The sequence below is a fragment of the Prenolepis imparis genome, unplaced genomic scaffold, assembly GCF_030444845.1.
Source record: "Prenolepis imparis isolate NDT839.2.m4 unplaced genomic scaffold, iyPreImpa1.0 SCAF_6, whole genome shotgun sequence".
In the NCBI taxonomy this organism is placed as follows: Eukaryota; Metazoa; Arthropoda; class Insecta; order Hymenoptera; family Formicidae; genus Prenolepis; species Prenolepis imparis.
In genome coordinates, this window is record NW_028141164.1 from 7,457,958 (window position 1) to 7,472,143 (window position 14,186).

The 14,186-nt window shown below is 33.7% G+C and overlaps 4 protein-coding genes across 6 annotated transcripts in view; 3 read left to right on the forward strand and 1 right to left on the reverse strand.

Moving 5' to 3' along the window:
* The first annotated feature begins 258 nt into the window (after window positions 1-258).
* Window positions 259-4,982, forward strand: Capr (caprin family member). Its single transcript, XM_083040747.1, has 6 exons — window positions 259-418; window positions 1,220-1,438; window positions 1,529-1,879; window positions 1,960-2,739; window positions 2,832-3,120; window positions 3,245-4,982. Exons 1-6 carry the CDS (start codon window positions 305-307, stop codon window positions 3,466-3,468), a joined length of 1,977 nt encoding a protein of 658 aa, XP_082896873.1. The 5' UTR covers window positions 259-304; the 3' UTR covers window positions 3,469-4,982.
* Window positions 4,983-5,202: 220 nt separating this feature from the next.
* Window positions 5,203-7,457, forward strand: LOC145937609 (regulator of microtubule dynamics protein 1). The gene is made up of 4 exons (XM_083040763.1): window positions 5,203-6,143; window positions 6,213-6,410; window positions 6,499-6,747; window positions 6,883-7,457. The coding sequence occupies exons 1-4, from the start codon at window positions 6,060-6,062 to the stop codon at window positions 7,228-7,230; spliced, it is 879 nt and encodes a 292-aa protein (XP_082896889.1). The 5' UTR covers window positions 5,203-6,059; the 3' UTR covers window positions 7,231-7,457.
* Window positions 7,458-9,387: 1,930 nt separating this feature from the next.
* LOC145937605 (protein Wnt-2) overlaps window positions 9,388-14,186 on the reverse strand; it is a 55,857-nt gene continuing 51,058 nt past the window's right edge. The window contains exons 6-8 of one of the 3 annotated variants that reach the window (XM_083040756.1): window positions 12,066-12,245; window positions 10,607-10,925; window positions 9,388-10,325 (exon numbers count right to left, since the gene is read on the reverse strand). In XM_083040756.1, the coding sequence (XP_082896882.1) occupies window positions 10,174-10,325; window positions 10,607-10,925; window positions 12,066-12,245 (651 nt within the window). In that variant the 3' untranslated portion in view covers window positions 9,388-10,173. The remainder of the gene's footprint in view (window positions 10,326-10,606; window positions 10,926-12,065; window positions 12,246-14,186) is intronic. The other 2 variants (XM_083040757.1, XM_083040755.1) reach the window with 2 other exon arrangements.
* Window positions 10,217-14,186, forward strand: part of Prosalpha5 (proteasome alpha5 subunit) — a 63,837-nt gene continuing 59,867 nt past the window's right edge. The window contains exon 1 of the mRNA XM_083040765.1: window positions 10,217-10,349. The gene's annotated coding sequence lies outside the window, so the exon portion shown is untranslated. The remainder of the gene's footprint in view (window positions 10,350-14,186) is intronic.

The window sequence follows — 14,186 nt, forward strand, 5'->3', positions numbered from 1 at the left end:
GTTTGAAAACTAACAGTCATGATACACAAATATATCTAGACACGATACAATTCGAAAAAGTGACGAACGAAACAAAAACTTGGTCCTGATTGGTCAATCAGGCGCTACGAAATTTGATACGCGACCAATCGGAGTGCAGTGAGCGCTATGAATAGGCCTTTAGTATCTGTCGCTGCACATGTGAATCCGCATTGTTGATACCCGCCATCGCGCCTACTCCTACCACCCCCACCACGTTCTCTCGTAGCTCGCTTCAATTTGCTTACCACTCGGATTTCCAGTTCGTGTTTGTTGCCCGTGAAGGATGCCTTCTGCCAACCCCAAACTAGAGAAACAGGCCTCTACGGAGACCGTGGAACCCCTACGCCAAGCGATCGTCGTAATCGAGCACAAGATACGGAATCTCGAGAAGCGTAAGGTAAATGCAGCGTCGCGGCCCGACTCGTCGTAATTACAGACGAACGTCGATCTGTCAATCGCCGTGGCTTCCTCGCCGTGCGATCCGCCATGATCCCGATGCGCCATGTGCTCGCGCCTCCTCGATTTTCCCCCCCGAGTATTTACAACGCAAGGGATCGCCGAGATCGTCCCGTCCGCGTCTCGTTCGCGCTCGAGCGTCGAGGGGGTTGTCGGCGACGCGCGATCGGACCTCGACGACGGGATTGCGAAACTCCTGAACGCGCCAATTTTGCCAATCGGCGACCTCGTATCATGGCGGTGTATCTTCCACTTTCCACTATTGTACACGCACGAGATTTGTCTTTGTACTTTTCGATACCGTCACAAGAGACACCATGGCGTACCGGTACACGGCTTCGTTGACGATCGCGAATTTTGCGACGCGATGTAACGTAAGATCGCCGATTCACGTTTGGCTTTTCTTTGTTCCGGTCATGTTCGATCGCGGCGAACATCGTTGATACATCGGATCGTACGACCGTTTCACGGAATATCTGTAGAGTTTACGTATTTTCTTAAGATTAAAAGTAAGATTGTAAATTGTGTTTTAATATTTTTTTCATACATATTTGTATTTGACTGTGTATTGTATCATTTTTCATGGTTTGTAATGTTCCATTCTTTGACACATAAATACGAGATTTATTTATAAAATAATGTTGAATATGTATATAAAGAGGAGAGAGTATTTAACAGCTATCTAAAAAGAGATGAATTTATAAGAATCTAAATAATCTAAATAAGATCTTTCTGAATTTAGGGCAAGCTCGAGTCCTATAGGGATTTGCAGAAAAATGGAAGGGAATTGAATGCAGACCAGAAGGTAGCGGTGGCCAAATATGATGAAGTGACTCAAACATTGGATATTACTCGAGATCTGTACAAACAAATCGTCAACATTGCCAATGATTCAGCTAAGCAGCAGAAGAAACTGGCGCGAAAGGAAGCTGTCGAGCGTATGCAACAGGATATTTCAAAAGTATGCATTAATATTTTAAATATAATTTTATCTATATTTGAGATTGAGTTCAAGAAAATACTGAAGTATGACTTGTGACATTGGTTATAGGTGAAAGAAGTGCTACTTATTCAACACATCTTGACGAGCCTGGCTACTGATTCAATTAGAAATGACTTCACTCATGGAACAAACGGGGCTGTAAAACTGTTGGAGGAAGAGTTAAAGTATCTAGAGAGCTTATATATTGAAGTTATTATGAAACAACGCGAGGAAGATGATTTGACATTTGCACAACAAGCCCAAAAAGTAGCGGAGCATTATGTGGCAATTGTGGATGGAAAGCAACGTGAAATTGTCGGCACTACTTATAACAAATTGAAGGAGATTATTACAAAAATTAATGAATGCGGTTACTTTGATCAAGTTCACGAATGTTTAGAGGCAATACCAGTAGAAGAGGTATTATATTGAACTTACAAATATGCATGTGTGTGCGCGCGCGTATGTATGTCATCTGATTGTGTTTTTTACTTATGCAGGTTACAGAAGCTGTACCGGAAACGAAGCTTGATCTAACCGATCCACAAACGGGACAGGAACAAGTCAACGAGGAATACAATAATGGCAACGACAGGCACATTCCACCGGAACCCATGATACCCATTCCAAACTTTCCAGTCCAAGTTGCGCCGCTCTCCGTTGTTTCCGGTGCCGCTCCGGTCTCGGGACCCATTTCGGTCGTTCCACAGCCTATGCCGCCTCATCCTGCCGCACCGGTCGACACCCCTTACTATGCAAACGCCACCAGCTTTGTTCCGCAACAGCAGCAGCAGCAAACCCAACAACAATCTCAGCAACAATCTCCACCGGCGCCCCGAATCAATGATGTTATAGGCACGCCAAACTTTTTCTTCTTACAAGAGTCCGAACTCGATTCGCCGGATGTCACGTCGCAAACACCCATCGTCTCGCACATTCCTCCCGCAGTCAACGCGCCCATTCCTTCACAGACCTTCACGAATCAAAACTTTGCGAACGCACCCGTAGGCGTTCCTCAGCAAGTCATATACCAGCACCAACCACCGCAGGATATGTCACACATTCCTGGATTCGCAAATCCTAATCCACCACCACCGATCCCGATGCCGCCCTCGCATCAACAGCCAAACATGCAATTCAGTCCACAACATCCGACCGGTTTTCAACCTCAGCAAACACAGCAGCAACAAAATGCGGTGCAACAACTGCCACAAGGACAAACGCAAAATTTCAATGAACAAAGATCACCCCATCAACAAGAAACTCAAACATCCACAGAGGTAAATTCAATTCTTCTTTTGACATAAAATCTATTAAAAAAAACAAAATGTTTGATATTATTGACTTTCAACGATCCGTAAACTCTTTACAGGAAAAAACTGAAAATGGTCCAATTGAAACTACTACGGACTCATCGTTGGAACAACAGACTGAATCTGTCGATTGGTGTCAGATGACTGAGACCAATGATTGGAGTCAGTCCGATCAACAACAACAATCTATTCAAGATCCCCAGCAAGTGTCACAACAACAGACATCGCAGCAACCTTGGGGCGATCAACAACGTGGATATAGAGGAAGGGGAAATAGAAGGGGGACCACTAATGGCTATAATAACAGAAGCAGGAGTAATTATCAACAAAATGGACGCCCAGGACAAGGTAAAAGAATAATAAGATATTAAACGAGTAAAGAGTCTTTGAAAAAGTTTATACAATTTTTTTAGATAAATCTTTTTCTTAATGCGAAAGATGAAAATGTGACATAACTTTTTTCTTTTCCTAGGCGCATATTACCGCAACGATAACAACTATCAGAACGGATATCAGCAACGTTCTTGGGGCAACAACGATGGAAATAACGGATATGGCACTGGCTTCAAACGTACCGGTGGCGGAGGAGCGAGGGGTGCGCGTAACGAGCGCGTTGGTCGTGGACAATACCGAGGGCAGAACAGGACCAACCGTGGTGCATATACGCCACGCAGCAAGCCTCATCCCGCGCAGTAGGCGAGAGAGGAAAACGCTAGCGTAAATACACAGTGAAACACACTATAAAAATGATGCAATTACAATTCAACTGTCTATTTACGAAAAAGCTTAAGTCGAAAATGCATTTGCAATATGAAGTGAGATTTCAAAGTAGCACCGTGTGTATGAGTATTGAGTATTAATATGCAATAACTTTGATCGATTAAGTGACATGTCGTTTCAGTAATGCAATAACAACCATGTTACATGGTTTTTTTAAAATCTATTATTTGCACATGCATTAACTCTTTGAGAAGATGATTAGAGTTATGCACAACATATAGTTTTGCATATAATGTAATTTCATATAAAGTTGTATATGTGATAATGAATTTGAAGAATCTTAATTTATGTTGGCATTTGACTTGCGGCTTAGGATATTTCTTAAATATGACATTGAAAAAGTAAAACTTTGCATTTGAATTTGGTGTCTGTAATTATGAAGAGAAGATTAATGTTAATAAAAAAAGACGATGCAGAGATAACACATTGTGATATATAAAGAAAAATCAACCAAATTCAGAAGCGTGAACCTACCGTGCAAGTATTATTGTATTATGACAGAAGGCAGGTTTCACAGGGCAACAACAGCAGATTAACGAAAATAGAAAAAAAATTTTATTATTAAAAAATTAAAAAAAAAAGAAAAACAAGAACTCTCAAATATTTCATGTAAAGACTACAGGAACGTATTTAAAAAATAACGTTAAGATTATAAGTATATATAAATATATATATATATATAATAGGCGATCTGCACGACTATTTCTTCGTCTTGTGGCGCATCGCTTTCAGAGAGAATTTTTTAAGATACCAGAAAAAGATAGGACAGCGAGCAATGCCTTCTTTAAAAAAATCTTTCGATTTCGTACTTCGTATCTGGTATACGAATTTGAGAAAGAGAAAAATGAAAAATTTCGTACCAAGATGGTGTGGTTCGAGAAAGTTATAATATGTCATGATATGTAAAGATCTGGATGACATCTGGAGCGACATTTTTTCATATGTATGTATCGAGATATGTATATATCATGACACTGTACACATCGAATTGCTGTCGCTTCCTTCTATTTTTTTCTGTGTGATTCCAAAATTTCTCGCAGTGATCGCGCCTTACAGCGAAAGAAATTGCGGTGCAATGTCCTTATTTGCGATATAATGCATTATCAAATTTTTTTTTTTTTGTATTAAGGAAAGAAACGTATAATTATTTTTTAAAACGGAGGAAGCGAATTAGAGAGAGAAAAAGAGCGCGCATAGAGCTCTTTAGCGTGTAAGTCGAGTTCAGTGTACAATTATTGACTAGATTGAAAAGAAAAAGGTGTGTTTAAAGTGCGCCGCCGACAAGTCACGCTCCATACCGATAAAAAATATCAATATTTTGTTTGTACATTTGTGTTTAATCACCTCCCTACCCTTCCCCGTCACGATTACGTTAAACTATCCTACGAATGCCTATGTATCTTCCAAAATAAAGATCTAATTCAACCCTGCTAAGCTGAGCCTTTATTCTCAATATGAGAGCGATTTCATTTTTTATAAAAAATTTGAGTATCTCGTCAACAATTTAATGTAATTTGTATAATATTTTTTAAGTATTGCTCAATATTATATATATTATATTGTATCATATTAATTTTGTATACATCTCAAATACGATGCATCTTTAATTATATCGCACACTTAAAAAAGAGAGTGCGCGCGCTATATCGAATATAATCATATTTATATATTTACACGCATTAATAATGGTAAAGATTTTGTATTAATTGTTTCCGTAATTATTTGGACTGTACGGTAGAATTTTTTTTATATCTCGTGTCACTTATTGTAGATTAATTGTTGCCGGCTCTTACCCTCTTTCTCTCTCTTTCTCTCTCTTTCTCGTGGAATTCATTGATTGTCTCATGTCATAGAATCAGCGTGACTTCCGGCTTCCGGGTCACGTGACATTCGAAGAGAGACCATTGTTTAGTTTAGTGAGAGAGACGGATCTGCCTAAATGGCACTGTCAAAGTTCTATCTCTTTCTGTAACATTACATAGCTTTCAATTGATAAAGAGAGATAGCGGAATATTGATATAAGTTGTGAAAAAGAAATCAATGTGTGCAATATGACAAACAAGGACAGCATAGACTCAACTTGGCTATCATTATTCTTCATTCACTCCTAATCACTGACAATGAGTCATACTGATTATTTATATGTACATATATTAGAATATGAAAATGTCATACATTCCTTTCTCTGAAATAAAGTTCAGAGTGTCTCTTTCAGTATAGATTGATCAGAAAGTTTATCTTACATCAGATAAGTTTATTTTACTGTCAACAACAGCTAAATGTTACAATATGATCTCTGATGAATGTTTATTATCTTAATATCAACATTATTATTTTGAGAGTTTAAATTGTTATATTGATTAAAGTAATTGTTTTCAAATAATTGCAACAGTGCAGTTTATAGGTTAAACTTTTGTTGCATTGATATATATATATAATTTAGATTATATATCTTTTCTCACAAAAAAAGTTATCTAATCAATACAATCATCGAATCAAGATACAAGATGTTACTACAGAGATTCTATCGTGCTATAAACTATAGAATTTTACAAAGAATTCTATATAAAAATATTTATTCAGCGTATAAGGTATGAAACAGAATTCTAATAGAATATATAATATATATTTAATTTTTAACATCAAAATTATTTTTTTAGGAAGGAAATGGTATGCAAGCTGTCAGAAAGTTATGGGTAACATCGCCATTCATCACAATGGGAATGTGGGGATTCATAAAGAGTAAAGATGAACCTGAAACACAAATTACATCAAAAGAGGTTCTTCTTGCTAAAGTGGATGCACTTTTTGATCAAGGAGACTATAAAAGTATATATACTCTTTTGTCAAATTATAAGGTAATTAAATTCTTTAACTTTTAATAATGTATAACTTTAGTAACATATATATAACTGCAATTATTATACAATTATTTGTTTTATATAGGATAGTAAGGATGTTGACATCTTGTGGCGTTTATGTAGAGCCATTTATAAGATGTCTGAAATGGCCAGCGATGTAGAAGCACGGAAGTTGATTTATGAAGGATACGATTTGATATGTATAGCTCTCAATATTCAAGAAGATCACTATGCTGTTCATAAATGGATGTCTATATTCCTTAACAGTAAGGGCACTTTAGAAGGCACAAAAGCACATATTAAAGAATTGTACAACATTAAAAGACATTTGCTGGTATGTTATTTGACAAATAATTTAAGCAGATATTGATTTATAAGTAAAATATTAAAATGTCAAATTTTATAAAAGAAGATATTAGAAAATGTAATCTGGAAATCAGTTGGTATTATTATGTTATTCTTATTATAGAGAGCATCAGAATTAAATCCTTCTGACGCAACAACCCTTTATATGCTTGGATGCTGGTGTTATGAGATTTCATGTTTGGCGTGGTATCAACGAAAGATAGCGTCTATTATATTTGAAGAGCCACCAATTTCGTCTTTTGAAGAAGCATTGATGTATCATGAAAATGCCGAAAAAATTGATCCAAACTTTTACAGTCGTAATTTACTAATGTTAGGGAAAACTTGTCAGAAACTGAATCGTAAGGAAGATGCAATCAAATATTTGAAGAAGGCAGCTGAATTTTCTGCGAGAAATGATGATGACCAAAAAGCGAAACAGGAAGCGCAGAAAATATTAAGCAGTATTTAGGTACATAGAGAACACAGATAAATTTAAATATTTTCATACTTTTATACTGTTTTTAAATGGAAAAAATATATGTAATCATATAATGATATATTTGATATTGATCATTTTAATCTGAGAGATGATAAAATTTATATATTGTATATATACATTATGTATATATTATTTTCACAAAATATTGTTGATATTATGCAGCCATGACGTAATTATACATACATATATACCTATACATATATATATATATATATATATATATATATATATTAATTGTATATTGTAATTATTAATTGTATCAATATTTTTCAACCAAGCATACACATAAGCAAAATATATAAAAAAATACATTAAAAATATATTTTACTTATTTATGTATAATATATTGAAAAGTGGAAATACATATTGTCTATTACATATACATATATATATATATATATATATATATATATATATATATATATGTAATAGACAATATGTATTTCCACTTTTCAATATATTATATATAAATAAGTAAAATATATTTTTAATGTATTTTTTTATATATTTTGCTTATGTGTATGCTTGGTTAAAAAATATTGATACAATTAATAATTACAATATACAATTAATTATTAATATTTTATATATTGATTCAAAAGATAGTATAGTTTTTATATAGAGATGGTAATATACATATCTTATACTGCAATAAATTGTGAAGAAATTAATAAATATTGTGAAACAAATATATAATCAATATCAACAATAAATCATAATCATAATCATACCATTACATCATATATCAACGATATTTATTCATGTGTTTTGTTCTATGTAATAATCAATTATTTATAATTTAAAAACTGTGCAATATTGAAACAATTGATTTGTCTCTTGATCTTTTAATTTAATCATTGTATTTATATTTTGTTGCGTATACAGATTGAATTTTTCTAAACCAAAAATCATGTGGAATAATCATTTAATTGTTCCTGGAGAAGAGAAGAAATCTTACAGTCTACAAATTATTTATATTTATTCGGAGAAGTATACGGCATTGGACACACAAACGGATTATTTTGTAGAAGATCTGAAAGATTGCGTGAATTATTTCGTAAGTCACATTTTCTTTATATTATATTTCATAATTTTCCGCATTTTTTTGGCGATTGCGACTACGGTCGAGAAGACGCTTCGAAGCATTTGATTGATCGAAAGTGAAGCGAAAAGATTAAAAGTTTCCTGTATCCCGATTGGTTAATGCAATGCTTCGAAACATTTGCAGCCTTTTCTGGACCATTCTGTATAGCGCGCGAATTTTATATTTGGCGCGAAACTGTCTCGTAAACTTGAGTTTTTGTACCATTCTAGCGTAAACTGACCAGCTGCATCGACGTGTTAATCTATCGGGATCTGGACAACAGAATTCGTCGCCGGAATTTGAACAGCAACGTGTTAAACGATATCGTTGAAGCTTGCACGAGACAGGTACGTATTTTCTTAATACGATATATTAAATATTGCACTCGGAAATTGTATCGAATTCAAGGTTACGTGCGCGAAATGCGATCCGGAGTAACCATATTTTTTCGTTGAAAGTAATTGAAATGGATGAACGTATATAATAAATAACGCAGTTGATCCTCTGTTTAATTGGATTAAGTATTAATTGAAAAGTAGATTCCTCGATCAAATCGTATGCCATTCAGCTTGTTGAAATTGTTAGGTATGTACAATTTTTCATAATTTATAGCTGCAAATTAATGTTTCAGAAACGTAAAAGTATATGGAGACGTTATAAAATTACATAATTATATGTGTTTTAGATTAATAAAATTACTTTATAGATATATATAGAAAAAAACATATCCGTTTCATATTCTGAAATATTGGATCAACTTTATGAGTTATGAAAATTACTTACTTTTGCCTGCGTGAATCAAAAATATATATTCCGTGTTCAGCAAATAGACGTTGTGACGAGAAGCGATAAAAATACGTATTTCCTTTTGTTTGGAAGCGTGATTTCCAATAACTTCCAATATATACAGCATCGATACACACTACATATTTTTTCCTTTATACATTTTTTCTAACGAAGAAACCAGTAATTCCTTAACAAACAACAGTTCGTCTCGAGCAAAAAATATTAGATAAACAGGTAAAAAAAAAAAATAATATCTCGTGATATGGACGCGAAAACGTTATACTTTATTTACCAGCAAACAGATAAACACACATTACTTACACGAATATAATTTATCATCGTGTGTGTGATTTTAATAAATAATAATTTACGAAATATATTCCTATATATAAAGCATATATTTCGAAAGCTTAAAAGATACTGTGAAGAGGAGATTCGCTTTTTTTAATATTGATTCAGAGAGAACAATTATATCTATTACTTTTACGCTACAATTTTAAAAGAACGTATTCGTAAACTACTTATAAACTATGAATCCTTGATTGAATCGTATTCGCACATCGATGTACAACGAATATAGTGCTTAAACTTATTTACTATAGCATGTGTCATGTCAATATATATCGAAGCATCGAGGCCCGAAATATAAATATATAAACGACAAGTAGAAATATATAAACGTACAAGTAGAAAAGAACTGGCAAATATAAAAATCTATAGGATATGAATTCGATGACTAAGATGACGTTTAGATTTATTTTTGTATAAACTTTTTGTAAAATTATACAATTATTTAATATTTAATATGCTACGAAGCGGGCCCGGAATTCTGCTAAGGATTTTAGAAAATCAATCAAATCGAACGATAAAAAATTCATATGCAATTATTAATATATGTATTTTTTAGCGCAGACTTCGTTTTTATATAATGACATATATATTATATATGTGTGAGATCGACATTTTTCCTGCCCTTTCGAGGTTAGACTTTATCGTCGGTAAAAATGTTCGCAGGTATGTACACACGTGCGTCGGTAAGAGCGTTATTTGCAAGTGTACTCCTCGGTACGTTCAGTGCAAGTCTCGCAGTGTACGCGGCAGCACCAGTGAAACTTGCATCTGCACTGCCACGTTCTCGTGAATTGGTGGGTGTTGTAGCCACGACCGCAGCACATCAAATCGCATCCATCGGTTCCTGGACGAAAAGAATGAAAGAAAGGTACGTGCAATATTCTCTTGCGCGATAATATGCTTGCGCTGCGAACGACATGAAAGAAAGAAAGAAAGGCGACTCTCTTGTCGGAGAATCCGTTGCACTCGAGTTTTCAAAATGGAGACGGGATGAGGAAAAATTCGAGAAAATTCGCGCCTTTTTTTCTCTTTCTCTTTTGAATAAAAAAAATGTAAGAAATTTGACGAATATCGCGAACGACACGTTATCTCGACTATTAAACTTTTATTATCATTCCCTCTCACCTTTGCTCGTACGATTGCAATATCGGCCCTGCGTGCCGAGACTACCCTGCGTCAAATTCGGCTCGCAATAATTGGGGGAAGGTTGCAAATAGACGAGCTCGTTTCTCTTCGGGATCCTCTTCAGCCCCATACCCGGACCACCGCCGACTTTCGTCTTTTTCAAAACCAAGTGCGGTTTCCGCGCTTTGCCGGTCTTCGACGTGGACTGGCGATCGTGCCGCGACTTGGTGAAGTCGTTCGGTTTACCTTGAGTTTTGGCGTCGTTGCCCAATATAGGTACCAATTCCGGCGACGCGGAATGCGACATCGCGTCCAACGTCTACGACGTACAGAAAATCACGTAGATAATTATTTTCAATCATATTTCGATATAAAAAAAGGATATCATTGCAAAAAAGATGCATTAATTGATACATATTAATATTAATTAATTTTATATATATTATAATATTTATTATTATATTAATACACAGAGAGAATTTTCTCTTAGAATTTAATTACCTGAAAATCATGACAATTGTCGGACAATATGGTTTGGAAAGAATTTTTTATGAGAATTTCTCTGATTAATATTTTTATCGCAATAAAAATAATATCTTATCACAATAAAATATAAAACATGTTTGATTAATTTTACTATGCAGTTTAGTAAAATTAATCAAACGTTTTATATTTTATTGTGATAGATATTATTATTTTTATTGTGATAAATATTAATCAGAGAAATTCTCATAAAATTCTTTCCATACCATATTGTCCCACGATTACTATGGTTTTCAGGATAAATAAGAGAAAATTCTCTCAGTGTATATATTATAATATTTATTAATATAAATTCACAGTTGAAAAATTTGTGTTAAATTCAACAAATATCACATGTTCCAAACGGTCCACAGAAATTTTTGTGTTAATTTAACATAATACGGATATGTTAAATAGTGAGACGAATACTATGTTAATATTTTAACATAAAATAAATGCAAAGTAAACTTTAAAATAAATTTTGTGTAAAATTAACATAGTTTTAATGTAAAAATTAACTTAAAAAATTGTTAATTTTATATTTTATTATCTCCACTTATATTATAAAGTAAAATCAACATTTTTTTTCTGTAAATTTAACAGATTTTATTTTAACAGATAAATCTTGTCACTAATAATACGGAACATATTTACTGTGTAATATTAAAAATAGATAGACATTGTGTTATTTTTACACTTTTTCAGTTTTATTAATTTAACATTTGAGTTTAATTAATACAATAGCAATATGTTAAATTAACACATGAATGTGTTAAATATTTAACACAAAAATTTTAACGGGGACCGTTTTTAACAAGAAAACACAAATTTTTCAACTATGTTTATATATACATATATAAAATTATATAATTAATAAATATTAATTAATATTAATCGCGTTTTGAATCGATCCTTTGATTTATTTAATGCTAATTACCTGAACCGTGGACGGAGGTGGTGCTGTAACGGCTATGACAGGTTTAGCTCTGTAGTACTTCTTCATGAGCGCATCGCCGATCTGGCGAAAACTGGGTAACGTTCGCCAACACGTTCTCACGGTGCACGATCCAGACACACCGTGACATTTGCACTCCGTTTGCAGATGAGCTTTAACAATCTGGAAAAAAAGAGAGTACGCGTAATTTCGTAATTGCATTTTCTTCATTATTCATTCTTTTTTATTCGTCTTCGACGACTGACATTTAAATTTGCGCTTTGCTACGAAAGTGCAGGCAATCGCGGCAAGTGTGATATTAATTATTATATTTTGCTATTGCTGAACATTAAAACATTAAAAAACTGATCGAGAAAGCTCGACTAGATCAATTATGAATAAAATGCAATATAATTAAAAAATAGACAGAATATTTAGCTTATATTACTTAATATATTGTATATTACTCTGCTTATATTATTTATTGTTATAATTTTGATTCTTTCTCTCTCTCTCTCTCTCTCTCTCTCTCTCTCTCTCTCTCTCTCTCTGCGTTGCTTGCGTCATGTAAAAAACTATTTAATCGTTATTTTAGAAGCTATATGCGATACAATAAATAAAAGCGGTCTTTTTCAATCCGGAAAGAATTGGATTCCTTTTTTTAATTATTTGAATACAATATGCGAAAGATTTCATAATTATTAGAATAATTAGAAAATAATAATCAATAATTAATTATATTATAAAATAATAATCGTAATAATTAGATTAATCATAATAATTAGAAAACTCGAAATTGGAATATCCTTTAATTGATTTCAAAGGCATAAATATATGTATATGACAGAGATTTGATCAAGAAATAAATTTATATCGAAACAGACGACAATTCGCGCTGGTGCGCGATCTTTGCAAAGTGATGTTACATCGATTAGTTTTTTACATCGTACAAGTATGTTCTATGCAAATTTTAAAATCTACATGTGTCTGGAGCAGGGGGGGGGGCTCTTTCGGATTCGGAGAATGAAAATGAGAACGAAAACGTTTACAATGTGAGCTCGATGAGAGCGGATGCATCGTCTGATGCCTGAATCATTTTCAAAGGACAAGGAGATACGCATCGATTCATTATGAAGGAATCAATGGCGTAGAGAGAAAGAGAGAGAATCATCCCTCGACTGTCATAATATTATACGAATAATTCAGTCGCGAAATTTTAGCTCATATCTATACACAAAGAGAATTTTCTCTTAGAATTTACCCTGAAAATCATAGTAATCGTGGGACAATATGGTATGGAAAGAATTTTATGAGAATTTCTCTGATTAATATTTATCACAAAAATAATATCTGTTACAATAAATTATGTTTGATTAATTTTATCATGCAGTTTAGTAAAATTAATCAAACATTTTATATTTTATTGTAATAGATATTATTTTTATTGTGATAAATATATTAATCAGAGAAATTCTCATAAAATTCTTTCCATACCATATTGTCCCACGATTGCCATGATTTTTAGGGTAAATTCTAAGAGAAAATTCTCTCAGTGTATGTTTTCTTTTTTTTTTTTTTTATAATATATTCCTTTTATCACGTTTAGAAACGTGAAAGATTTACGTACGACTGTGTCGCTTGGAAAAAGATTTATCAAAGATTTCTTTTTTAGATTTTAATCTGCTTTAATTATTTATTTATTTCTATATTTGCGTACGTATGACGATTTATGTTTCGCACTCGTATTTGTGGTTCGTATATACGTATACTTAAATAAAAAATAAATTTGCCGTATTTGACACATACTTTTTAATAAAAGCGCAGCTGTGACGGGGGGATTAAACAATATTTTTGGGAAATTAATTCGGTACAGATTTTTTTTCGCATGGCCACGCCACTGGGGCGCGGGAGATACATCTCGGTTAACTCTGAACGACCGACCGCGTGATTTTAAATGGTTGTAATCGTATCGAGTGCTCATCTGTAAATTCCTGTTGCTCGCTCGATTCCCGATGGGGAAAGGGGCTGAGGGGGCGAAAAGGGGGAAGGAAGAGGGACCTCTCATTGTGCATCGGCCGCGAACGCGCGCGCACGAGCGGATACGATACGATACGATACGATACG